Source organism: Hyaena hyaena, unplaced genomic scaffold (genome assembly GCF_003009895.1).
Source record: "Hyaena hyaena isolate Hyena2069 unplaced genomic scaffold, ASM300989v1 scaffold_0, whole genome shotgun sequence".
NCBI classification, from domain to species: Eukaryota; Metazoa; Chordata; class Mammalia; order Carnivora; family Hyaenidae; genus Hyaena; species Hyaena hyaena.
Genome location: NW_024080632.1, coordinates 7,087,438 through 7,112,452, shown reverse-complemented (window position 1 = coordinate 7,112,452; position 25,015 = coordinate 7,087,438). Strand labels below are relative to the sequence as shown.

At 54.9% G+C, this 25,015-nt stretch overlaps 1 protein-coding gene across 1 annotated transcript; it reads right to left on the bottom strand.

The window, feature by feature from the left end:
- Nucleotides 1-463: 463 nt before the first annotated feature.
- PLBD2 (phospholipase B domain containing 2) lies at nucleotides 464-23,209 on the bottom strand. The gene is made up of 12 exons (XM_039238639.1): nucleotides 22,871-23,209; nucleotides 16,276-16,369; nucleotides 13,093-13,251; nucleotides 10,937-11,037; nucleotides 10,521-10,735; nucleotides 5,619-5,716; nucleotides 3,945-4,105; nucleotides 3,304-3,399; nucleotides 3,019-3,090; nucleotides 2,233-2,385; nucleotides 1,545-1,707; nucleotides 464-1,389 (listed from the first exon to the last, which is right to left on the bottom strand). The coding sequence occupies exons 1-12, from the start codon at nucleotides 23,158-23,160 to the stop codon at nucleotides 1,222-1,224; spliced, it is 1,770 nt and encodes a 589-aa protein (XP_039094570.1). The 5' UTR covers nucleotides 23,161-23,209; the 3' UTR covers nucleotides 464-1,221.
- Between the last annotated feature and the right edge of the window lie 1,806 nt (nucleotides 23,210-25,015).

The following is a 25,015-nucleotide window of genomic DNA, read 5'->3' as shown; positions in this document are numbered from 1 at the left end:
AGGACAGGACCCAGAACAAAGCAGGGGCCCAGTGAACATCTGGATGGTTGGATGGATGGATGGATGGATAGATGGATAGAAAATGGATGGATCTATGGATGAATGGATGGGTGAGTAGATGGATGGATGGATGGATGGATAGAAAATGGATGGATCTATGGATGAATGGATGGGTGAGTAGATGGATGGGTGGATGGAAAATGGATGGATGGATGTATAGATGGATGGATGGGTGGGTGGGTAGATGGATGGGTGGATGGAAAATGGATGGATTTATGGATGGGTGACTGGCTGGCTGGCTGGGTAGATACAGATAGGAGGGTTAGCAAATGAATAAATGGATGGGTGGGTAGACAGAAGGATGGACAGGACAACGCACGGGTGGATGGTGTAGAGCCCAAACCAGAGAGGAGAAAAAGCACCGACCCAGCTCTCCCCACTGCCCCAGAAAGCACAGCACAGGGGCCACGGCCTCTCATTTAATGGCAGCACAGCCTGCAATTTGGTTCCGACGGCAGGGGAGCTGTGGGCACCGCCCTGAGGCCAAGGGCAGGCCCCAGCTGGGGGGGCGGGGGGCCCTAGGCTGCAGCATAGGGGCCCACACTCTCGCCTGCCCCCCAAGAGAAGGACGCTCACGCCCCTCCAGCCACAGGTCACCAGAAACTTTGGTTTTTGTTTGTCTTCAAGTTTCTGTCGTCCGGAAAGCTGCCCACGAGGGGCAGGGGGCTTCCTGAGGAAGCGGGGGCGGGAGGGGAGGGCGGATGCCAACCACGGGCGGCGCCCAGGTTTCAGGGCTGAAACTCCCGAAGTTCCAGAACACCGACAGGAATGGAACTGGGAGACAGGGACTGAAACGGTCGGCTCCTGCCGCGGCAGGGGCCCCGAACCCCATCCGAGGACCCCTCCCAAGCCCTCAGGAGAGGCCAGCATGAGGTCAGGGCCCCAGGCTGGGGGAGAGAGAAGCAGGCGGAGAGAGAGAGAGATGCCAGGGGCGGGGACCAGGGGGCACCTGCCCACTTACGGGGAGTGAAGCAGTCAGTCCTGGGCCCCATCAGGTCCCGTGTCCCCCCCAGGAGGCGACCCGGATGAAAGTGACCCTGGAAGACCCCGGCCCCAGATCTGGGCACCGCGGGAGACGGAGCCCATGGGGCAGGCGGGGAGGAGGTCAGGGCAGCAGCCAGTGGGTGGCCCCGCGGGGGTCGGCAGGGCAGAGACGGAGACTCAGTCCCATGACACCTCGATGGGCGAGAACTTCCAGAGGTCAGGCTGGCCCATGTGCAGCAGGCCGCTGAAGGGCGAGGTGCTCCACTGGAACGGGGGCAGCTGGTCCCACGTGGGGCCGCTGGCCGCCACCAGCCGGAAGTCCTTGGCCCGCGCCATGCTGGTCACCTGCGGGCCGGGCAGAGGCTGCTGAGGCTGGGCCCGGAGCCGCCCCAGTCCAGAGGGCCCTGACCCCCGACCCTAACTTGGACCCTGACCCACCCCGCGCTGCCCCAGCCTCCTGCCCGGCCACCCGCTGCCCCCAGGCCCGGGGCGGGCGGCACCTTCACGTCTATGCCCCCGTGGGAGCGCTGCTGCAGGGCCTGGAAAGGGTACGAGCCGTTGGCCGGGTTCAGGTCAGAGCGGGCGGAGATGGCGTTCTCTGCGTTGGCCTGCGGGCGGCACGCTTTGCACAGGGAGAGCGGGTCGTGCAGGAAGTCGTTGTACCTGCGCGCGTGAGAAGGGCGGGGCATCAGTCGTGCCGGGAGGAGAGGGCCACGGAGGCAGAGCCGCCCGCTCTCTCCTGCCTGCTGCCCCGCCGCCCGGGGCCCCCCCAGCCCTGCATCGGCACTGCAGCTCTGCTCACCACCCCCCCGGCCCTGCATCGGCACTGCAGCTCTGCTCAGGCCCCCCATCCCCGGCCAGGCTAGATGCCCTGTCCTGCGCCTTTGCTGCGTCTCTCCGGGCTCCGCCAGTCCGAGCCTCGCCGGCGCGTCCCTGTGAGCGTCCGACCGCCTGCGTCTCCCCGGCCGGTGCCCCCGTTCCGTGCTGGTTCTCCGGCACCGGGCACGGGGTACCTGCCCACAGCTGCTCCGCGCCCTCCTCCGGGACATGCGGGCAGTGCCACGGGGCCGCCCCACCAGCGGCTGCAGGTCGCCGCCGCCCTGCGACCCCCGGCCTTGCCGGGAGGGCGGGGAGGGCGCGCCAAAAGCTCTCCGGGACTCGGGGCTCACGCCAGGTGCCCCCACGCACCGCATAAGCCGGATCATGGAGTCCAGGTCACGCACTAGCGACTGGTTCCGCCGGAAGATCTGGGCGCGGGGGCTCCCGTCGTAGGAGAACCAGTCACCGTACTGGGCCACCAGCGCCTGCATCCCGCTAGCGTTAAACACTCTCTCAAAGTACCTGTGGGCGGGCAGACAGCCACTCACCACCTCTGACCACACAGGCTGCGGCCGGGGGGCGGGGCGGCCACACAGGAACGTTATCACTAACAGCCAGGGGACAGGACGAAACAACGTCTTCTGTTCATGGAGGAGGTGGGGTGGGTGCGGGGTGGTGGTAAGGTGACCAAGCTTGGGTGCTGCAGCCCCAGAGACATGGGTTCAGATGCCGACTTCACCACTGAACAGCTGTGGCCTGGACGGCACCTCAGGAAAGTCAGGCGTTAGCTCGAGACCTCAGTTTCCTCATCTGTGAAATGGGAACTGGCCGTGGCTACCGTGAGGTGGTCCTAAGTATCAAATGTCTCGTTTGGCCGAGCATGGCGAGCACCAAGAGGTTATGGCCGTGCGGCCTCGTTATAGGAGGCGCAGCGGGGGCGCCGCCGCAGGGCCAGCCCCCACCCCCTGCTCTGGAAGCAGGCCTAAGCCCACAGCTGTACCCCCAGACCAGCAGGGCTTTCCTGGCCCTAAGAAAGGGCAGAGTGGCTTCTCTGCTCCAAGGGTTGAAACGACCATGCACGGAAGGGCCCCTGACCAGCCTGAAGAGCCAAGCAGGGGTGAGGCAGGTGTGGGGCGGGGGGAGGGAAGGACATACGGTATGTTGTAGCTGGCCCAGTAGGTCTTCTCGTAGAGTTCCGACGTCTTATCGGCCACCACCACCATGCCCCTGGGACCGAGAAGGGAGACGGGGCAAGAGCTGGTGAGAAAAGGTGCACCCGTGGGCACTGCTCTGCTCAAGAGCCCCTGATGGCTCCCCACTGCCCCGGGGTAGCTCTCCTCCTCTCCCGCTTGGCCGTCCCGCACACCGTTCCAGCCTCCAGGCCTGTGCCCAGGCAGTGCCCTCTGCCTGGAGCACCGTCCCCCCCCCCACGGCACTCACGGGATCTGCTCCAGGACAGTGAGCACCCTTCTCCGAGGGCTGGGCCCGCCAGGGACAAACGCCTTGTAGTCCACGATCATCCACTGGTTGTTGTATCTGCCGTGCCCAAGGAAAGGGGACTGAACACATCCCGGGGCCGCCGCCCTGGCCGTCCCCGCCCCCCCAGTGCCCCGCACAGTCATGGGGTGGGGGTGGCGCTGGGGAGGTCTGGCCGTCTGATTGTCACCCTGACGTCGCAGCTTGGCCAGGTGTCCTCAGCTCTCACCAAACTGTCTGCTCCAGAGGCATCTATGGCTCCCTAGTGCTTCTTGGAACAAGAGTCCAGCCAGGCCCACTTCCTCAGACAGCCCTCCCCCTCCCCAGAGCTCTCCTGTTCCAGGTTCTCTTCCTGGCCTCCCTCTGAGGGCCTGTCCCTGGATGGAGGAGCCTGCGGGAGACGGGCGAGGCCTTTCCTTCCCTGAGCCTCAGTTTCCCTAAGTACAAGACAAGGGAGAAGACTATAAGACACCTTCCGACTCGAGGGAACCACGAGGGCTCTACGGGGGGTGTGGGGTGCGTGCCCTGGTGCCACGTCAGGTCCCGGGCATCTGACCGTCACCATTTCTTGGGTGAGGAGGCCGCCGGGCCAGGAGCCCACTCACGTGCCGCTGTTGAACTTCTGGAAGATGTCTGCCCAGGCGTCCCCGTCCAGGGCCAAGCGGTTGGCCACGACGTTGCGCACCCACTCCAGCACGCAGTCCCTGGGCTGCACGTACTTCCACAGCACCGGGTTCCTGTTGCCGATGGTGGTCTCCAGCGCCACCTGGGGAAAGGCGGGGGGACGCTGCACCCAAGGGCCCGAAGGGCCACCTGACTCGCGACCAGGGCGCGCTGCCACCCAAGGGGCGGTGCTGCATCAGTCATGGTCCGCACACCAATTATTTACAGTTTCTGGAAGCCTCAGGTCCTGGTTTGGGGGCACGTTCCTCACCGGCTCCCTGAGGGGCTTTCCGATCATGCGTCCAGCTTTGTCCCGGAGAGCGGCCCCCAACGGAGCCCGGGAGCTGCCCCTATGGACCCATTCTCCCGACTGAGTCGGTCAGTCTTGGCCCAGAGAGACACCACCCGTTTGTACACCTCCTGTGCGGTTCCACAGGGAAGGGCGGGCGGCCGGACGCTGAGAGCCCGGTACACTCTACCGTCTCAGAGAACTCCCATGGCCTTCCTGGGGGACACAGGGCAGGACTGCTGACGCCCCGCTTTACTAAAAGGTAAATCGAGGCCTGAAGAGGCTAAGAGACGTGCCAAAGGTTCTGGGCTGGCGAGCGGATGGGCCAAGATTCCATCACCAAATTCCAGCTCCTAAACCAATCCTTGATCGCAATGCCCGGGGCGGGGGTGGGGGGGGGGGAACACCTTCTTCCACTCCCTCCACCCCGTTCCTTCCTTGTCCCTCACTCCACCGCTCTTAGCATCCAAAGCCACTGCTAGAGCTCAGACCGGAGTGGCCTGGAAAGGGGCCTGGGGAGCTCTGAGCCGGGGGTGGTGCGCAGGGAGCCCGCAGACCGGGGGGGGGGGTGGCACTCTGCCTTTATTCCCACCGCCACCAAACCGAAACTCAGCACCCCCTCCCACGCAGCACAGGTGACACACCCGTGGCATGTGTACCTAAGATTGTCACCAAGAGAAATCACAGGTGTCTGCCCACCTTAAAGACCCTGCCGGAAGGTAAATTTCTCACCGGGACACCTGCTAGGGACCTGGATGAAAGTTTCTCAGCAGTCCTTCCCCAGACGGTCCCCTCGTCTCCCCACCAGGACTGCAGCTGGGGTCCCCTCACCCACGGCCTGGCCCTCACGCACTTCCCCGTGCAAGGGAACTGAACCCCACGCGTCTCCCTGAAACCCCGGGGATCTGGCACCTTCTGCAAGAAGGGTATTTTTTTAAAGTGATGTTTTTTCTCCTCCACATGTTGCAATCTCAGGGCTCAGTGCCCCGGCTCGAGGATGCCAAGAACAGATTTCTAAATGAGTCTGGACCCCGGCCAGGAAAACCGATTTAAAAACAACACATTGGAAACAACATTTATTCAGAAAACCTGGCCGGGTTAGAGGGAGTGTGTGGAAGGTAAGTGGGAAGGCAGCGTGAGAAACAGCAAGGTCGCAGCGGAGTGGGGGACGGCTTATGCTAAAGGCACATGAACAAAACTGCAAACGGGACCCCAGAACCGGCGATGGATCGCTGAGGAGCCGATCGCGAGCAGACGACGTGGAGCCCCGGCAGCGACTAGGGATCGGCAGCCCCGGGGAGAACGGCGACATGAGAGGGACACTCACCAGCCCGCTGCCCACGATGTAGAAGTCGTCGCAGGAGAAGAGGGTGCCGGGGTAGGACGAGAAGACCAGCTTGTTGCCAGGAGCCAGGGGAGAGTTCACTGCGGGGGTGCAGGAGGGAGAGTAAGCCCGGCAGGGGATGGGGGTGCGGGTCAGACAAGCCCATGCGGGGACCCCTGTGCCCCAACCCAAGACATCAGAGCCTCCGAGTGGGAAGCAACAGGCCTGGGGGGGTGTCCATATGTTCTGATGTTTAGCAAACCGCGCCCTTTGCCGTGTGTGCGTGTGCGCGTCTATGTGTGCATGTAAAAAGGAAAGCCGAAAGCAAAAAAAAAAAAAAAAGATATACACACATTTCTCTAAACATATATTTTGCTTACTAGAACCTTTTTGGCTTTCCTTTAAAAATTTTTTAAGTAACAGTTTAGTTTAGTTTAACTTAGTTTAGTTTTGAGAGAGAGCAAGAGAGGGACGGGGACGGGGCGGGGGGTGGGGTGCGGGGGAGAGTCTCAAGCAGGCTCCACGCTCAGCACAGAGCCTGACTTCACCATCGTGACATCATGACCTGAGCCAAAATCAAGAGTCGGACGCTTGACTGACTGAGCCACCCAGGCACCCTTGGCTTCCGCCCTCCCCCCGCCCACCACCCCCCGGCACCCGTTGTTGTTTTTTTTTTAGTTGCAAAGACACGTGAAAAAGAGAACTTAGAGTGCAAAACCGAAGTCTGAGAGCACGGGCTTTGTTTTTGTTGGCTTGTTTTCCAGCTTTACTGAGATATAAGTGATGAATTACTGAGACAGAACGATGAATCCACGGTGTGCACTGTGATCATCCGAAGCATGTGCGCACACATGTGCACGCACACACTTACACACACACAGTGAAATGATGCGCACTCAAGCTCTCGTGTGCGTCCACCACCTCACGTTACCATTCTGTGCGTGGTGACAGTACTTACGGTCTACTCTCCTAGCAGATTTCAAGCGCCATGGCCCTGTTGTGTTGTTACCCTTAGATCCCCAGGACGGAAACTTTGTACCCTCGGCTAATGTCGCCCTGCTTCGCCCTCATCCCTGCCCCACCCCGGCAACCACTCTTCTCTCTGCTTCATCGCTACAAATGAGATCACACAGTATCTGTGTCTCTGCGTCTGGACCATTTCACTTCACATAATGCCCTCCAGGTTTGTCCATGTTGTCCAAGGTGGCAGGTGTAAGGATTTAATTTCCAAGAGTGCCGACGTGCCGAGCGTCTGGCACACGGCCGTGTACGGTTCGCCTCCAGCCAGGGGCACCGTATCCAGACCAGCGCTTGCCCAGGGCCAGCTTCAGGGCAGGGACCAAGGGAGCCCTCTCTGTGTAACTAACAAATACACAAAAGTTAAAAAGGTAAAGTCATAACTGGACAGCTAAAACCGGAAGGGAAAAGAACCCACATTAACGGTGGTTCTCTGGGGGCTGGGGACGGGGCGGATCACAGGTTTCACGTCTGCTTTCCGCTCAACCGTATGTTCTAACGTTCCACAGTGAACACGCGTTGTTCCAGTTATTAAAAGTCAGCGTGGGAGCCAAGGTGGTAACAGCCCAAACATCCATCAGTAACACCGGGCAAACAAATGTCATCTCCCCGCACAGTGGAGTATTACTCGGCCATCAAAAGGAATGAAATGCCGATACTCGAGATGCCATGGATGAGCCTTGAAAGCATCGTACTGAGTGAAAGAAGCCAGACACAAAACCACTATTGCACGATCCCATTCACATGAAGTGTCCGGATGGGCAAGTCTACGACAGAAGGCAGGTCAGTGGTTGCCAGGAGCTGGGTGGGGGGTAAAGAACGGGGGTGATCGCCTACCGGGGCTTCCTCTGGAACCAGACGCAGGTAGTGGCTGCATGTTCTAAATGCCACCAGGCTATTCACTTTAAAACGGTTCATTCTACAGTGAAATTAACAAATGATGAAATTAACAAATAAATCCACCCAGAATTTTTTTTTACACTACCAGAAAAGTTTAAAAATTAGTGCAGGTTTAGGTGAAGTTCTAGAACAGCAAAGCTAATCTAATGGGAAGGAGATCAGGAGTGCGGCTGCCTGAAGGGTTACTACAAAGGGCACAAGGAACTTACGGCGCGATGGAAACGTTCTTTGTTGAGTGGTGGTTACATGATTATGTTTGTCCACACCCATCAACATATACATCCTAAGTGTGTGTTTGAGCTAGCCATCAGTAAAGAAAATACAAAAAAAAAAAAAAAAAAGAAAAGAAAAAGCTCAGCCCAGGATGTCACATATCACCCATGACAAAATGTCAAAAGTGGAAAGAAAGCATCACACCCAGCGCCGGTAAGGTTGAGGGGAAAGCTGACATCGCACAGCCTTGCGGACAGGTGTAAACTGGTCCGGCCATTTCTGGAAGCCATTTGAGCGTGTGCAGCTCGAGACTAAAATGTTTAATGACGTCCGTCTTTTAACCTTGTGTTTCCACCTGGGGGCCCACTGGTCTTGCCTCAGCACCACTCGAAACACCAAAGACCTGAACGTGGCCCAAGTCCTCAAAGGAGAACTAGTTTAAAGTTTAGCATCCAGTATTTAAAAGGTGGACGGAATGTGGCAGTTCTCAGAAATTGTCCAAGGCCGGCTGTTGAGCAAAGGGAGCACATTACATATAAGCCTATGCTCTTTTCCATGTTTAAAAAAAAAAAACAAAAAACAGAGGGGCGCCTGGGTGGCTCAGTAGGTTGAGCGTCCAACTTCGGCTCAGGTCATGATCTCACAGTTCGTGGGCTCAAGCCCCGCATCGGGCTCTGTGCTGACAGCTGGCTCAGAGCTGCTTCAGATTCTGCGTCTCCCTCTCTCTCTGACCCTCCCTTGCTTCCCCTGCTCATGCTGTCTCTCTCTCTCTGAAATAAATAAAACGTTAAAAAAAATTTTTTTTTAAAACAGAAAGCAAACTTTTTAGGACAGTGAAACTCTTGTGTGTAATACTGTAAACGTGAATACGCATCACCGTGCATTTACCAAAATCCGTACAACTCTACTTTTGAGGCTGAACTTAAATGTGAGCTACGGACTTCAGTTGATGGTAACACATGGACATCAGTAAATCAATTGTTAACAAATGCACCTACGCAACATGTTTAGAATAGGAAAAAGGAGTGGGGAGATATTGGAATTCTCAGTATTGTCTACTCAATTTATCAGTAAACCTAAAGCTTTTTTCTAAAAAATAAAAAGTCTTGGGGCGCCTGGGTGGCTCAGTCGGTTAAGTATCCGACTTCAGCTCAGGTCATGATCTCACAGTCCGGGGGTTCGAGCCCCATGTCAGGCTCTGAGCTGTCAGCACTGAACAGCAGCTGGGGCCTGCTTCAGATTCTGTGTCTCCCTCCCTCTCTGCCCCTCCCCTGCTCATACTTTGTCTCTCTTTGACTCTCAACAGTGAAGAAATGTTTAAAAAATAAATAAAAGTCTTAACTTAAAAAAGGCTCATATATACACATTATAAATGCATCCAAAGAAATCTAGACAGATTCAAAACAAAGGAGCGACAGGTGTCTGCTTAGGAGGGGTCTGGAATTCAGGAAAAGGGTATAACAGGAGGTATGTATTTCTTCGTCTACATTGCTAGAGTTTCTGTCAGCAAGAACGTATTCACGTATTCCTAGCATCATACAAATCAGTGAAAGCAAACGGAAAAATAAGGTATATTTCAGTCTAGGAAAAAACATAACCAAACATTCCCTGAAACGACCTCCTCTGGGTTGTGGGGCGTTGAAAGTGATTGTGATTGTATGTGAACGTTTATTGTATTTTCCAATTTTCTATAACACATGTATAACTTCATGCAGGTTTTTGTTTAAGTAAACTCTGCTCCCAGTGTGGGGCTCGAACTCATGACCCTGAGATCAAGAGCCGCAGGCTCTACTGACTGAGCCAGCCAGGCGACCCTTACGTAGGTTTTTTAAAAAGATATTACAGTGTTCAGAGACGTACAGCAACCTGTAGATCTGTGGCTACAGATGACAATATGGATTAAACCTGACAGGTGTCGGGAGTTCAGAGTTCAGACCCAGGCGAGCACACGCTGCCTGTTTCCATTCCCGTAACACTCCGAAGCGGGCAGACCTCATCTATGCGATAAAAAGTCAGATGGAGATCGTGCTGGGGTGAGGACAAACCCGGGTGCCGCACTCAGGGCTGTTCAACCTGCAAACATTCCAGCCCTACACAGGTGCCGTGCACACGTCTCTGTATACACGTCGATTCAGAAATTCACTGAAATTAATGGGCATTAGATTGTTTCCGAACCATTACTGTAGTTGACATCCTTGTCCACAGTCTCCGTGCAGAAATCGCAATGTTTCTCTAGGGACAGACCCGAGCCAAGAACTGCCGGACCATGGGAGTGACAGATTTGGAATTTTATTAGAAGCCGGCTGGTTCCGCTTCCACGTGGCGGCACCAGGCCCCACTCCCGTAGGCTGAGGATGGGAGCATAGATTTCCCCACCACCTCGCCACCTCCTGGGAACATCCGATTTTTAAGTGTCGCTAAAAAAGAGGCACTGCAAACATTTGGCAGTGGCTCCCTCCAGATGGGCACTGGGGCCAGGGATCGGGGCGGGCGGGGGGTACACTCTGGGGTACTTGGGCCTTAGTTGCAAAGTTTTCACATTGGACAGGAAGGGCATATTCGTGTTCCCTACTTCTCAAACCTGAGCCGGCCACTGGACTTGCCTTGAGCAGCGGAATGTTGCGCCAGCTGCCATCAGCCTTCAAGAGCCCTTCCACACTTCCCCGCCCCACTGTCACACGGAGGAGCCTGAGCTAGTCCGGCTGCCCCAGCACCCAGCCGACAGCCAAGCCCCAGACACGTGGAGGAGGCCGTCCCCCCTCAGCGTCCACCCACCTTGGGGGTCTTCCCGGAACTGGAACCAGTACTTCTTGATGACGCGCAGCATGTTCTGGTAGGAGCTCCAGGTGTTGTGGGCGATCAGGAGGTCACTCTGGCCAGGCAGCAGCTTGATGAGGGCGGAGCAGGAGCCAGAGCCCATGACGTGCTTGGTCTTGGTCTTGTTCAGGGCCGGCTCCAAGTCCTCCAGGTCCCCGGAGAGCTGCAACAGGCTGAGGAGGGCCGGCCACCAGAGCGTCGCCGTGCCTGCCGGGGCGCGTTCCCACGCCCCTTTCCCCGAGGAGCAAGCTGTGGCTCTGGAGGGTTAGCTGAGCGCTCAGGGGCTGGGCCCGCGGTGGCAAAACAGGTCTGTCTGCCTGGAAGGTGAGGAGGGGCCCTTTCCCCACCCTGCCCACTCTGGGGGTGGCACTTACAGGAACCCCAAGGGTTTGACGGTAAACCTCCCAGTTGGAAAGGTCACACTGCTTTCGTAGCTGTCTTCTAGACCCTTCAGCTGCAGGAGGGTCAGCCGCACCTGAGGGAGGGGCAGGGGAAGGGTGAGGCAGTGGGAGGGGCTCTGGTCTGGGGACCCAGACAGAGCAGGAGCGGCCCAGGTGCACCCTCCTTACCCAGCACCCACCCTTCTTGCCCTCGCTTAGTTAATTGTATGTCTCTTCCCTGTGCTAACTTAAATCACTCCCACTTAAGAGCCCAGGTCAAAGCCACCTCCTCCAGGAAGCCTCCCAGCCAGCCCTGACCCATTGTCAACTGCTCCCTATTCTGAGTTTAGCTACTGGCTGCGCTGCTGCCTCAGGGCATGTATCTCATGTAACTGACGTCTCATCGTCACTGCTACTGCTCTGTAACCAGGGAGATCATCACTGTGTCCCCCGTAGGGCCTTGACCAGCGGTGGGTACACACCATGCACTTAGCATCTGCGAGATGGATGGATGGATGGATGGATGGATGGATGGATGGATGGATGGACAAAAGGCTAAGATACATGGAATGAGACTCAGGCGGGACTGAGGGATGGATGGGAGGCTGCTAAGTTGAAAGGAAGGAAAGAGAAGCAATCGTCCAGATGGATGGCAGGGTGGACAGAAGGACAGACATCCAATCAGGTGCACAGACTGGATGGGCTGACAGAACAAGTCAGATCCGTTCCTTCATCTATAAACGTTCAACAAGTCTTTACATATAAAGCACCCACTATGTGCTGGGCCCCGGGAATACTGTGAACAAAGCAGATGTGATCCCTGCCTGTCCTCACGGGGCTCGGGTCCAGCGGAAGACAGACTCTGAGTCCCTCACTAGAGCCCGCAGGGAAGTGTGGGGACCGGACAGAGGTGAGGGGTGGGGGGCGAGCCAGGCAGAGGGGGAAGAGGAGGTGCTCTTGGCAGAAGGGGCAGCAGAGGCCACAAGCGCTGAGGGAAGAGGTAACACGTCTTGTTCAAGGCACCGGGAGGTCAGGGAGGCTGGACCACAGAGCGAGGTCAGCAAGGGACGAAGCTGGGGACAGAGAGGGTGCAAGAAGTGTGTGGGCATCATCCCACGGGAACAGGGCAGCCCCTGGTGAGACTTAAGACGGGGAGCGAGGGGAGACGTGATGGAGCTACAGACGGACACTCACACCGGCAGGTGCTTCAGTGGCCGATGGCCAGGAAGAAGGCGGGGAATAAAGCCAACAAGGTGGTCGGTCAGACAGGCAGCTGGGGACGGGAATGGGGGGGAGGGGAGGGGGAAACCGGACAGACACGTAAACAGTGGGCAGGGAGACAGGCAGGCAACCAAATGGGGCACATCAGTGGCGGGGGTGTGGTGGGTGGAAGAACTGAAAGCTGGGCTATGATGGGCGGAGGTGACAAATGGGTGAGACGAAGTGAATGAAAGATGGATACGCTTGTGGGTGGTAAGTGTGCAGACAAACCAGACACCCAGAGGGTGGGGCAGGAGGGAAGGGAGGGCAGGGAGGGAGGGGTGAATGCAAGATAGATGGATGGGTGGATGGTGGAAGGGAGAGAGGGAAAGACTGAGGGAAAGGGAAGACAGGATGGCTGGATGGATAAATGGATGGATGGGTGCGTAGGCAGATATCCAGATGGATAAATGAATAGGGGGGTGGGTAGGTGGCTGGATGGCTGGATGGGTGGATGGGTGGATGGATAAATGGATGGTAGGTGGACAGGTAGATGGGTGATGGCTGGATGGGTAAATGGATGGGTGGGTAGGTAGGCAGGTGGATGGATGGATGGATAAGTAGATGGGTGGACGGGGGTAGATGTCTGAATGAACAGATGGGAGACGGACAGAGGGCAAGGGAAGAAGGGGGAGAAGGAAGACTGGATGGATGGACAGACAAATGAAGGGATGGATGGGTGGCTGGGTGGATGGGGAGGGAGGGAGGGAGGGAGGGAAAGAGGAAGGCCTGATTGATGGAGGAGCGGACAAAGGAGAGAGTGCGGGGAAAGGGCTGGGGAAGAGGGGCGGGAGGCAGGCGGGCCGGGGCAGCAGCACCCACAGCAGAATCAGGTCCCCGAAGCAGCCCCAGCCCACCGCCCCCCTGCTGAGCACAGGGGCCGCACCCACCTGATGCCAGTAGGAAGAGCCCTTATTCAGCTCCATCTGCTCCTGCATCCACTCCAGGTTGGTCTCCAGGAAGCTCTTGAGCTTCTCGCAATAACCGACTTCGTACTCGAAGGGGCCACAGTAATTCACCACGGTGTTCACCCAGTGCATATAGATGAGCTGCAGGGTAGATGAGGTGGGCGCGGGCAGGAAGGGGCAGCCGGCCTGCCCCCTCGCGGAGGACCCGGCTGGCTCCCCACTCGGGCGCCGATGCCTCACCCCTACCCAGCCAGGCCTCCACAGAGCACAGGCGCCCTGGGAGACCCCCTCTGCGCCTCTGCTGGCGCTGGCTGTCCTCCCCAAAGGCCCTCCTCCCCCACCCGGCTCCCCACGCCTCTGGAGCCTCCCTCCTTGGGAAGCCTTGGGGAGGATCCTGCCTCGTCTGTTACCGAAGACCCTCATCTTTGGAGGCAGTCAGTCAACTACCGCTGTTGCGCACCGACCGTGTCCCGTCCTAAGCACCGAGGACGCAGCAGGGAGCTCACAGGTGATGTGCGGGCAAGAGAAAGCTCTGCCCGTTCAACCAGCCCTCACGAGCCCTTCAACATCCCCCTGCTCTGATGTCACACGAGCCAGCCTGGGCCAGCCTGCTGGGAGGTTAAAGACCACGCGGCCCCGTCACGGCAGCTGACAGCCAGCCAATCCCCAGGTGCATGAGTGAGGCCATTCCAGGTCGCCCTGCGGCCCCGGCTGCCCTGACAGTCAGGCCTGGCCTGGAATCCCAAATCCACGCAGGGCCGTTCCAGCAGGGCGAGGCAAGTTCCCCCACTTTCCGCCTAGCGTTAGCGGCACTCTGCATGAAGTGACACATTTAGTCCCCACGGCGACTCTGTAAAGAAAGTGCTACCATCCCCATCCCCGCGTTATAGCTGCAGAAACCGAGGCACAAGAAGGTGAGGTCCTCAGCCAAGGTCATCAAGGTAATGAATCAAAGGGTCAAGACTAGAACCACGGAAAGATGTAGATTGGTAATTTCCCAAAGCGCCGGCCTCGCTGGGCCAAGGCTGGCGGGCTAACTCCCAGCCACACCCCTCACCACACTGGAAATATTCCCAAGACACGCAGGCCAGTGAGGGGACCGGGGCAGCACCCAGTCCCCCAAGACTGATCCCTTAAGGACCCCCGCTCCACTGCCACCTCCCTGAAATGCACCCAAACTCTACTCAGCCCGCGAGGCCTCAATAAGATACCACCTCCACCATGCAGCCTTTTGCTGCTTCCAGAAGCATTTCCCAAGTGCCTGTCTTACACCAATCTCTGGCTTGGGTGCAGGGGACACAGCTGGGGACAGAACACAGTTACCGCTCACGAGAAGCCCCCGGGGGCCCACAGGGAGGTGGCGGAGCCTCTGGGCAGACAGAGCCGGGTCTGAATGCTGGCTTCTCTGCAGACGGGCTGTGTGATCCTGGGTGAGTAACCTCACCTCTCTGAGCCTCGGTGGGATGTACAGGATCAGGTTGGGGATTCCTTACAGGGGAGCCCTGGGGCCCTGCCCCTGTGCTCCTGGCCGCCTACAGGCCCCCCGAGACAGGGAATCAGGTTTCATTCACCGCCGAGCACTCCAAGCAGCACAGGCCTGGCGTCTGAGCAGCTACCTAGACATCAAGGTCCCAGGTGGGTGTCCCAAACTACAGCTGGGTGTCAGAACTAGGAGTGTTTGGTTTGGTTTGGTTTTAATTTTTTTTTTTTTTTAATGTTTATTTGTGAGAGAGAGATAGAGCGTGAGCAGGGGAGGAGCAGAGAGAGAAGGAGACACAGACACAGAATCTGAAGCAGGCTCCAGGCTCCAAGCTGTCAGCACAGAGCCCGATGTGGGGCTCGAACCCACGGATGGTGAGATCATGACCTGAGCCGAAGTCGGACGCTCAACTGACAGCCACCCAGGCGCCCCCGGAGTGTGAGTTTTATAAAGGGGTGTCCCACTGTGTGCTGTGGTCTGTTGCGTGCTCGTTCCCTCTCACCCTCGAGCACCTGGGAGGCATCTCTGTTCCTCACTCCCCGTCAAGGCTCTATCGTCGGCTGTCTGCCACTGTACTGCCATCTGGGCCCTCTGTTACCCGCCAGGGGCATTTGGCTACTGCCACCTCGGGGCAGCTTTGGGCACCTCAGGTGCGTCCTTGGGTCACCTGGGGCACACCTAATGAGCAGGGCCACTGGGACCCAGGGCGCGGGCAGGCTCGACTCTGTTACTGCCAAATGATCTGCCAGAGCGGGTGTCACACCCCCACCCATGCTGGGGGACAATGGCTGTTGCCACACAGCCGTACCTACTTGTGATACCGGCTGACTTCTGAAATGCACGAGACCCCTTTCACAGAGCCCCAAATCAAGTATGGCAGATTAGCATGTGGTCTGAGAAACCATCAGATGTAGCAAAACTCAGTTACTGGGGCGGGGCAGTAATTCAGGTGTCCATCCCCGGATGAATGGATGAATGAAATGGGGTCCATCCATACAATACAGGATTACGTGGCCACAGGAGGGAGTGAAGTGCGATATACTCTACAACGTAGATGAATCTTGAAAACACCGCGTAAAAGTAGCCAGACACACAGGCGACCACTCACTTGTTCATACGAAACATCAAGAATATGCAAGTCTACACAGAAGGTAGATTAGGGGACAAGGGAGGAGGTGTGGGTATGGGCTTTCTTTCTGGGGCGATGAGAATGTTCTGTAGGTAGGTAGTGGTGATGGATGCACAGCCCTATGAATAGACTAAAACCACTGAACTGTACATTTTAAAATAGTGAGTTTTATGGCACGTGAAGTATATTTCCATATAAACGAATTCATGAATGGAGGCCGCATTTAGGGTGACGGGTGCTCTGGGGGCCAGGGGCCGGGCCTCAAAGGTATCGGCCACACCCTTAGGTTTTCATCTGGAGGTTCACTGCATCGCTGTGTTTCATGACTTGGAACATGTTATATATCTTTTATAGGCATCAGATAGCACCTAACCTAAGTTTTCCAAGAATGCACCCAAGCCCTTGCTCCCCAGGTCGGTGGAGGGCTGGGGGCACAGGCGGGGGGGCCCCCTGCACATGCCTGACCTCAGAGCCCTTGAAGCTCCCTGGAGGTCACAGGGCGGTGGGGGGGAGAGCGGGGAGCAGGAGGCCCAGGCTGCCCCCCGTCTGGCCTTACCTCCTCAGACACGGCGGCCTCCACCACGCCCGCCGCATAGGCCTGCAGGCTGTCATTGTAGCGGCCGTTCGTGTGCAGCTCCAGAAAGGCCCACCTAGGCGAGAGGACAGGGGACAGCTGGTCAGCGCCGGGGCAGATGCAAAGCCTAAGAAACGGAGTGAGGAGCTGCCATTCACATGAACGTCCATCAGGAGGCGCTGCTGCGTCAAAGGGCACACGTATTTTTCGTTTTAATAAACACCGACAAACATCTTCCCCCTGAAAACGGTACTGATCTATGTCCCACCCCCCACAAGCCTATCAGCCACGGGCAGTTGAGGGCTTCCTGTGTGCCAGATGCGGCTCTTATCACTTCTCTAGTAACTCAGTGATCCTCATCCCCATCTGGCAATCTGACCAGGTCGGCCCTGTTACTCCCCATCGCACAGAAGAGGAGGAAGTTAAGGCACAGAGTTACATCACTGCTGCGAGAGCCTGAGCTTCTGTCCTCTCCCTCCCCCCCACCACCCCCCCGGTGTCTGCACCCTCTGCCATGGGACTTTGTGGTCCCTCGCACCAGTGGCCAAGTCCTTCCTCGCCCTGTGGATGTGGTCTCAGTCATGTCATTGGACTTGCTTTGGCCAACAGAATATGGACGGAAATGACCATGTGCCAGTTATAAGATCAGCCTTTAAGAGGCCTCCTTTGGGGAGTCTGAGGGGCTCAGTCGGTTAAGTGACTGACTTCGGCTCAAGTCACGATCTCATGGTTCCTGGGTTCGAGCCCCGCGTCGGGCTCTGTGCTGACAGCTCAGAGCCTGGAGCCTGCTTCAGATTCTGTGTCTCATTCTTTCTCTGCCCCTTCCCCACTTGTGCTCTGTCTCTCTCAAAAATAAACAAACACTAAAAAAAAAAAAAAAAAAAAAAAAGAGGCCCCTTTTGTTTCTACTTGCCCTCCTGTGCCCCTGCTACTGACGTGAGAACATGCCCCAGGCAGCCCACTGCTCCCAGAAACACGAGAGAAACATGGAGCAGACTGGGTCCACAGACCCATAGCATGAAACAGAGCTGCCCAGGCCGGCCCACGGATCCATGAGGATACTCAGTTATTTTATAAACCACTGGGTCTGGTGGGTGTTTTGTTACACAGCGCTGCTGTCTGGTACTAGCTGATACATTTGCCAAAGGTTACAGAGCCGGCAAAGGGCAGAACCAAAATTCAATTCCAGGCAGGCTGGCTGCCATTCCTCCTGGGAAACTCTGGTTCCCTAACTCTGGTGTGCATCCCTGTCGCTAGGAGGCCTTGTTCAGAAGCAAATCCTGATCAGAAAGTCTGGGGCCGGGCCCGAGGCCCTGTGTTTCTAACTAACAGACTGCTTTGTCACGATGTACACCCTCCTTGCTGGAAACAATTCCTATCGATCTTCTTCATCTTTGCTACAGCGATGGTTGAAAAATTCCATCGTGTTGCTGTCATCAAAATCCTTTCATCAGTTAAATCGCACTTGTTTCTACATGTTTGTCATTTCTAGTTCTTTGGTTCATGCGCTTTCCTCTTTTCTGCCTTGTGTTTATCTTTTCCTATCAATCTGTGAAATTCTCTAGATTAGCTCTCCCACTTGTCACTAATACTGAAAATATGTTTGCGTTTTCATTGATTTTTTTTTCCTGCTTTTGTTTTTGCCACACGGAGGTTTCCGTGTTTGTGCGGCCAAATCGACCCGTCGTTTCCCGTATGGTTCTGGATTTCATCCTTGCTCCAAGGACACCACACTACTCACCCAGGCGACTGCCTCACCTGGGGAGAAACACCAGTTAAGGCAACTTCTGCGAAGAAAACGAGGACAACAGGGAGACGCTAATGAGAGCGTGAAGCAAAACAAGGCACAGGCAGGCTCCGCAAGGACCGCCTCATGGGGAGGTGGCTCAGAAGCCCCCGGGGGCTCTGGTCCCAGAGAAGATGCTGGAAAGGAAAAGACGATCAAAATGTGCACACCTGATACTTTCACCAAGCAAGCCCCTTTGAGAGCCTACTGGGTAGGAGACAATGAATGACATGCAGGCTCAGCCTTCCAAACGCTAATGCAGGGGAGGAGAGGAGGGGGCGGCGTGTAAACAAGTAATGACATAACAGAGAGACTGCTTGGATGACAAAAGAGCGCCATGTGCTGACGAGATGTCAGAGACAACATTAAAAACAAAAATTAGGGGCGCTTAGGTGGCTCAGTCAGTTAAGCATGTGACTCTCGGTTTCGGTTCAGGTCATGATCTCACGGCTTCATGAGTTCAAGCCCCGCGTCGGTGTGGGGCCTGCTTGGGATTCTCTCTCTCCCTCCTCCTCCCCTACTCATGCTGTCTCTGTCTCTCTCTATAAATAAATAAACTTAAAAAATGTTTTGTTTTGTTTTTAAAATTTTTTTTTAATGTTTTATTTATTTCTAAGAGAGAGAGAGAGAGAGAGAGAGACAGGGTGAGCGGGGGAGGGTCAGAGAGAGAGGGAGACAGACTCTGAAACAGGCTCCAGGCTCTGAGCTGGCAGTCAGCACAGAGCCCGATGCGGGGCTCGAACCCACGAACTGCGAGATCATGACCTAAGTGAAAGTCGGACGCTTAACCGACTAAGCCACCTAGGCGCCCCTAAAAAATGTTTTTTAATTAGAGAAAGGCAATTGGTAGACTCGGGATAACCCTATGTGTGAAAGCATTTTACACACACATGCGCACACACATACTTATGCTTCTACATAGGTATACATACTGAGGCCTATCGATGCATAGAAAGTTCTGGAAGAAAGAGCTAATAGTGGTTCTACATGGGGGTATTTACTTCATGCATCCTGTCTTGACTTTATAAACTGCTGGGATTCTTACCACAAAAATTACTTGTATAATAATTAACTACTTATATAATCCAATTAATTATTCATATAATAATTCCAAAAACTTAGAAGTGAAACGAGGAAGACTAAGCAGGAAGTGATAACCCCACCACCCTCCACCCCCATCTCCTGGTGTGCTGTCTAGTCTCATTCCAAAGGGCAACTGACGTGATTCCATTGGGGTGGGTTCTAATCCCTTTGCCCGATCTCCAGAACACTCTGCGTCAAGGAAGTTCCCATTCAGGGGGCTTTGGTCGAAGCCACCAGATTTCAGGGCTGGAGCCCGGAGGCTGACCGCTAAGGATCCCTAATCAAATGATTTTTTTTTTTTAATGTTTATTTGTTTATGGGGGAGAGGGGCAGAGAGAAAGGATGACGGAGAATCCCAAGTAGGCTCCGCGATGTCACGAACGTGAGCCCATGACCTGAGCCAAAATCAGAAAGTCGGCCTCTTAACGGACAGAGCCACCCAGGGCGCCCACTCAGTGATTTCTTTTCCAAGGTTGTCACCATCCTCACCACAGAGATGACGCAGGCGAAGAGCCCAAATCTCTCTGATAGCAAACCAGACACTTGGCCTCACACCACCCTTCCTTGCCTTTCCAGCCCCAGCTTTCCCATCTGTAAAATGGGGAAGCTTGAATGTGGGCAAAGGGACCCTGGATTCCTTCACTCCTGTGCTGACTGACAATTTTGTGAAACTCTACCCCGATCCCTGGTCAAAAGAGAGCCACTGACGAGTATTTCTAAAGTTTCATGTACCCATTAGCCTGCGTTCTGTTAAAGGCCGTGTCCTTTCTGCTTATTTGGTTCTAAATCAGCTGATCTTTTAGGAGATACAATCGACAGAGGTCAATAAATGCTGTTTTGTTTTGTTCTTAATGCACTCGTTCGACAAAAATAAAAAGTTGGCAGTACTGATCTGTTCCCTCCATCTCTCTCCTTTTTTTTTTTTTGTTTTTTCTGGAAAGTCTATAGGTCACACTGATTTTATGCTGTCAGTGCCTAATGCCTGACGATTCCAGGGTCTAAAGAGGCCATATTTGAGAGAAACCAGCCCATTCCTGTGAGATGAGCTGAGGGCACAAATCTCCACGGGTCACCACATCCTGCTGCAAGGCACAGAGTACCCTGGACCCCCTCAGTACGTCGGAGGCTACCCTACCTTACCTGGGGCTATCGCTCCTTCCTCATTCTTGATGGAATATGTTTACCTTTTCCGACTTCCAAGAACAGTTGGACAGTATTTAACCACTTGACAAGTTTCTGCTTGTTAGTTGGTGGATTTGGGTTGGTTCTCTTCTTTTTTTTTTTAACTTTTTAAATGTTTATTTATTATTGAGAGACAGAGAGAGAGAGAGCATGAGCAGGGGAGGGGCGGAGAGAGAGGGAGACACAGAATCCGAAGCAGGGTTCAGGCTCTGAGCTGTCAGCACAGAGCCCGACGCGGGGCTCAAACCCACAAACCGTGAGATCATGACCTGAGCTGATGTCAGACGCTTCGCCGACTGAGCCACCCAGGCGCCCCAGTTCTCTGCTTCTCAATAGGTTAAATTTGTGATTTGTATCAAGTAGCTGGTTGAGGGAGGGGGGTGGTCAGGGAAGGGGGAAAAGGTAGGACTTGGACGCTTCAGCCTCCCCAGCACCAAGGTCAGAGCCAAACTGGCGAAGGCTCTGCCTCCTGGGGCAGCTCAGATGCCCACGCAGCAAATCCTAAATGTTTCAGGCCTCACGGGGAGCATTGCCAAGGTCAGATACAGCACAACCGAGAAAGGGCAGGCTGTGTAGGAAGCAGACGTGGAATTTTGCCAGGCCACCCTAGGGTCCCCTGTGGCCAAATCTGGGGGACAGAAGGAGGAGAGGCCTCGATTCCAGGTAAACAAGAGTCAAAACCCTGGCCTCCATCCTTGGGAAAATGAGACAGTCGCCCACAGTTCGGAGGTTCTGCCGATCGGGGGCCAGGAAACCCCACATGATGTTCGTCTTACCTCTGAGTTCTCAGAGGCTGTTCTGGAGGGCCTCAGTTTCCCTGCTTCGAATACGGTTCTCCCTATATCATGGCCCCAGGCGCTAAATGGGAAGACTGGACAGAAAGGACGCTGGAAAGGGGAGGGGAGAGCGAGAAGTACTGAAGAGACCTGGCCTCTTGTCTCAGGCCTCAGTTTCCCCACCTGTAAAAAGAGGACATCCGTTCCTTTCTTTCCCTCATTCCTTCCTTCAGTAAACTGAGGTGCTTTCTGTGACCCCCACTGAATTTCCCTCCTTCCTTTCAGAGGAGGAAATGGGTTCAGAGAGGTGAAGGGATTTACCCAAGGTCACAGAGCAAAGGAGCTGGGCCTGAAAGACCTTTCCATTCAGCACAATCAAGGAAGCCCTCTCTCAACGTCTGTTTTCTAGAATTCAGAGCAACACAGCCCCGTGGGGGCCTCCTGAAGGCAAAGCCCCCCTCCCTCTGCTGGGCTTCACCCCTGTGCCTCCTTCCTAGCTAGCATTCGGGCAGACATTTGTCATGCCCTCTTGGCTTTGTTAGGGCCCAAAACACGTATGAGTCAGCAGAGAAAGGGTGACCAGATTCCAGAGTCACAGGGCCACAGAGCTCTAGTTCCTGCCATAGACTCTAGCCCACCCTGTGGCCTCCTCTCCCTGGGAGCCTTCCCAGATTAGCCCCACCTGCTGTTTCTGCAGCAAATCCTTCCTCACAATGTCCCCTATAAATGATGCCCTCCCCGGTCCCACAAAGCAACACCTGCAGGAATTAATGCAGGCCAGCAAAATGGATGGGAGCGGTGGGAGGGGGCAGAGGGGAACTTAGGGTTCACAAGGACCCCAGCACAGCCTTGACGCAGCGCCTGAGCCCTGCTGACAAGGCTTTTAGGCAACTCTCCCACTCCCACGGACCCGGCTTTCCCTTCTGGCACTGTCTGCCTCCCCCTCGCCTTGCTCGGCTCTGCGTCCCCAAGGCCAAGTACATCAGGTGAGTGAATGAATGGATGGGCACAAGCCCTGGGACAGGGCCCGAGAAGGGTACCTCCCCACCTCCTGGCGGAGCACATCCAAAATCTGAGTCACAGAAACGGGAGCCCAGACAGGCAGGGGGGTTGGAGCAACAGCCAAGGTCCCAGCGATGAGGGCTGCGACCGTGACGCCCAAGGACCGAGCACTTGGCTGTGTGCTATCTGGCCAGGCGCGAGACAGGACCAGCAGACGGGAAAGGAAGGCGCAGCAGAGCCCAGGCAAAAACACTATCTGGGTCTATGTGAATTTAGGGCCCTGGCGCTTTTCCCACTGGCCTAGAATCGAGGCTCAGTCCTGCCGCCCTGGTTCAGGAACAGAGGCAGGAAGCTGGCACCCATGGGGTACCCACCACAACCCAGGAAGTGAGTTTCTCTCTCCAAGCGCTATCAGCAGCCTTCTGGCCCAAGAAGGGGGGAGGGGGGCTGTGCTCGGCGGACCCGATCCAGACGGACTCCCTGGGGCCTGGGTGGCAGGGATCTGGTCTCCAGGGTAACGGAGGTACTGTCACCCTTGGCTGAAGGCAAGGGATGGTCCCCATGAGCCGAGGGACGCTGCATTAGTCCCCACTCACCAGGGACCTGGTCCAGAGGGCTGTGCCGCAGCCGCAGAAGCGGGAAAAGTGACCCTCGGGGAGACAGGGTCACTGTTCTGGGAGCAGGCGAGGCCCGGGGTCCACGCAACCCCTCCCTCGGCCGGTCCCGCGCGGGTCGGGCCAACCCTTACCCGGTCTCGCGGATGGCGTTGGTGAGGTTGGCCCAGGCCACGGCCTCAGGGTGGCGGCCATCCACCAGTTGGAGCTGGCCAGTCTCGGCGTCCAGGAGCACCGAGCGGCTGCGGGAGGCGGGCGGAACCGGCCCGTCGGGCCCCCACTGGCGCTCCGAGAGCGAGATCGCGCCCGTCAGGCCGCTCAGGAACAGCCCGACCAGCAGGGCCAGCACCAGCGCCAGCGCCAGCGCCCGCGTCAGCGCCCGGGCCAGGCGGCCGCCGGCGGAGCCGTACACCGGGGCCACCATGACTGCGCGGAGCGGGCCACCGCAGCCCGGCTCACGTGACTGCACTCACCGGCGGAGGGGCGGGCCGGCGCGGGCGGGGAGAAGGCGGGGCGCCGCGGGGGCGGGGCTTGGGCGAGCTCTTCCGGGTGGGCGGGGCCCGCCTTAAAGGGCCCCGGCGCCCGCGTCCGCCTACGCAAACTGCGTCGCACACTTTACCCCCAACTGCTTGTCTTTCAAATTGTCAGACCTTGAGAAAAGGTGCAAGCGTGGTAAATACCCCATGTGCCTGCCATCGATGGCTAATATTTTGTTCTATTTACTTATTTGACCCAGGATCCACTCCTCACACCATACACAAATGTAAACTCCTAAGTAATATAACTAACAAAACTACAAGTATAGAAAAAAATATAAGTGAATTCCTCCATAGCTTGTGTGTGGGAAAAAGGCCCTCCAACTATGATTTAAAATCCAGATGTGATAAAAGGTCAATACACTTGAGTACATAAAATCTTCTGTAACTTTTACACGTGGAAGACACCATAAGCAAAGTCAAAAGGTAGGTAACTGACAAAGGAAAATATTTACAATAGATATTATAGATCAAAGGCTAACATCATTAATATACGAAGAACTCTTTAAATGTGAAAGAGGAAACCCGTGGAAACCAGATAGAAACATGGACAAAAACATGAACAGGTGATGAAAGAAGATGTAAAAATGATCCTTAAACTTATGGAAAAACGCTCACCTCATTGGCCATAAGAGAAATCCAAGTGATAGCTACATTGAGGATAAACTTTCATAGAAATAAACGCTACAAGTCTTGAGTGCATGTGAAAACTGAGGAGATCAGAATAAGGTCTGTGATTTAGTTAAAAGTGGTGTGTTTGGGTCAAGTTCCTGGCTTTGATCATTGCAGTTTGGTTTGGAGGATGTTATCTTTGGGAGAAGATGGATAAACTGTACTACTTTTCAAAAAACTTAAAAAAAATAAACTATTTCTCACCTGTCAGATTAGAAAAAAAATTAAGAAGCTTCACAGCATACTCTCTCCCTTGATGGCTCTGGGGAAACAGACATGGATACCTCGCTGATAGATGCTAAATGGAGGGAAGTAGGTAATGTCTCAAAAAACTTCACATGCGTTTTACCTTCTGACCCAGTAATTCCACTTCTAGATATTTATGTATAAGGTTGTTCACTACAGCATTGTTCATAATTTTAAAATATTGGAAACACCTAGGCTCCTAGGTGGCTCAGTCTGTTAAGCATCCGACTCTTGACTTTGGCTCAGGTCATGATGTCAAGTTTCATTAGATGGAGTACCACCTTGGGCTCTATGCTGACTGTAGGGAGCCTGCTCCTTGGGATTCTCTCTCTTCCTCTCTCTCTGCCCCTATCTCTACTACCCCCTCCCACGCACGCATGCCCCTTCTCTCTCAAAACAAATAACAAACTTAAAAAATATTGGAAACACCCTAATGCCATAGATATGAAATTTAGTAACTGGATCAGCTCCCAGATAGATACTATGCAGCTGTAAAAAAAAAAAAAAAAAAAAAAAAAAAAAAAAAAAAAAAAAAAAAAAAAAAAAAAAAAAAAAAAAAAAAAAAAAAAAAAAAAAAAAAAANAAAAAAAAAAAAAAAAAAAAAAAAAAAAAAAAAAAAAAAAAAAAAAGAATAAGGAAGTTTTTTACACATTTTCATTGAAAAAAGCAAAGTGTGAAAAAGTATATATAATATGCAGTCTTTTGTGTAAGAAAGAAGGAGAAATAAAATTTACTTGAATCTTCTAATTTTTGCAAAGGAAACACACAGGAGGGATAAACTGAAAATTAATGGAATTCGTTTCCCAAGGAGATGGGTAAGGAAGG

What these genes read in the sequence shown, in the direction of transcription:
- PLBD2 (XM_039238639.1), bottom strand. Translation starts at nt 23,160, where the DNA reads ATGGTGGCCCCGGTGTACGGCTCCGCCGGCGGCCGCCTGGCCCGGGCG. An exon ending in AGGCCGCCGTGTCTGAGGAG is followed by an intron (nt 13,252 to 16,275) that starts GTAAGGCCAGAC and finishes TCTACCCTGCAG; the next exon opens with CTCATCTATATGCACTGGGT. An exon ending in TGGGCCAGCTACAACATACC is followed by an intron (nt 2,386 to 3,018) that starts GTATGTCCTTCC and finishes GCCCGCCCACAG; the next exon opens with GTACTTTGAGAGAGTGTTTA.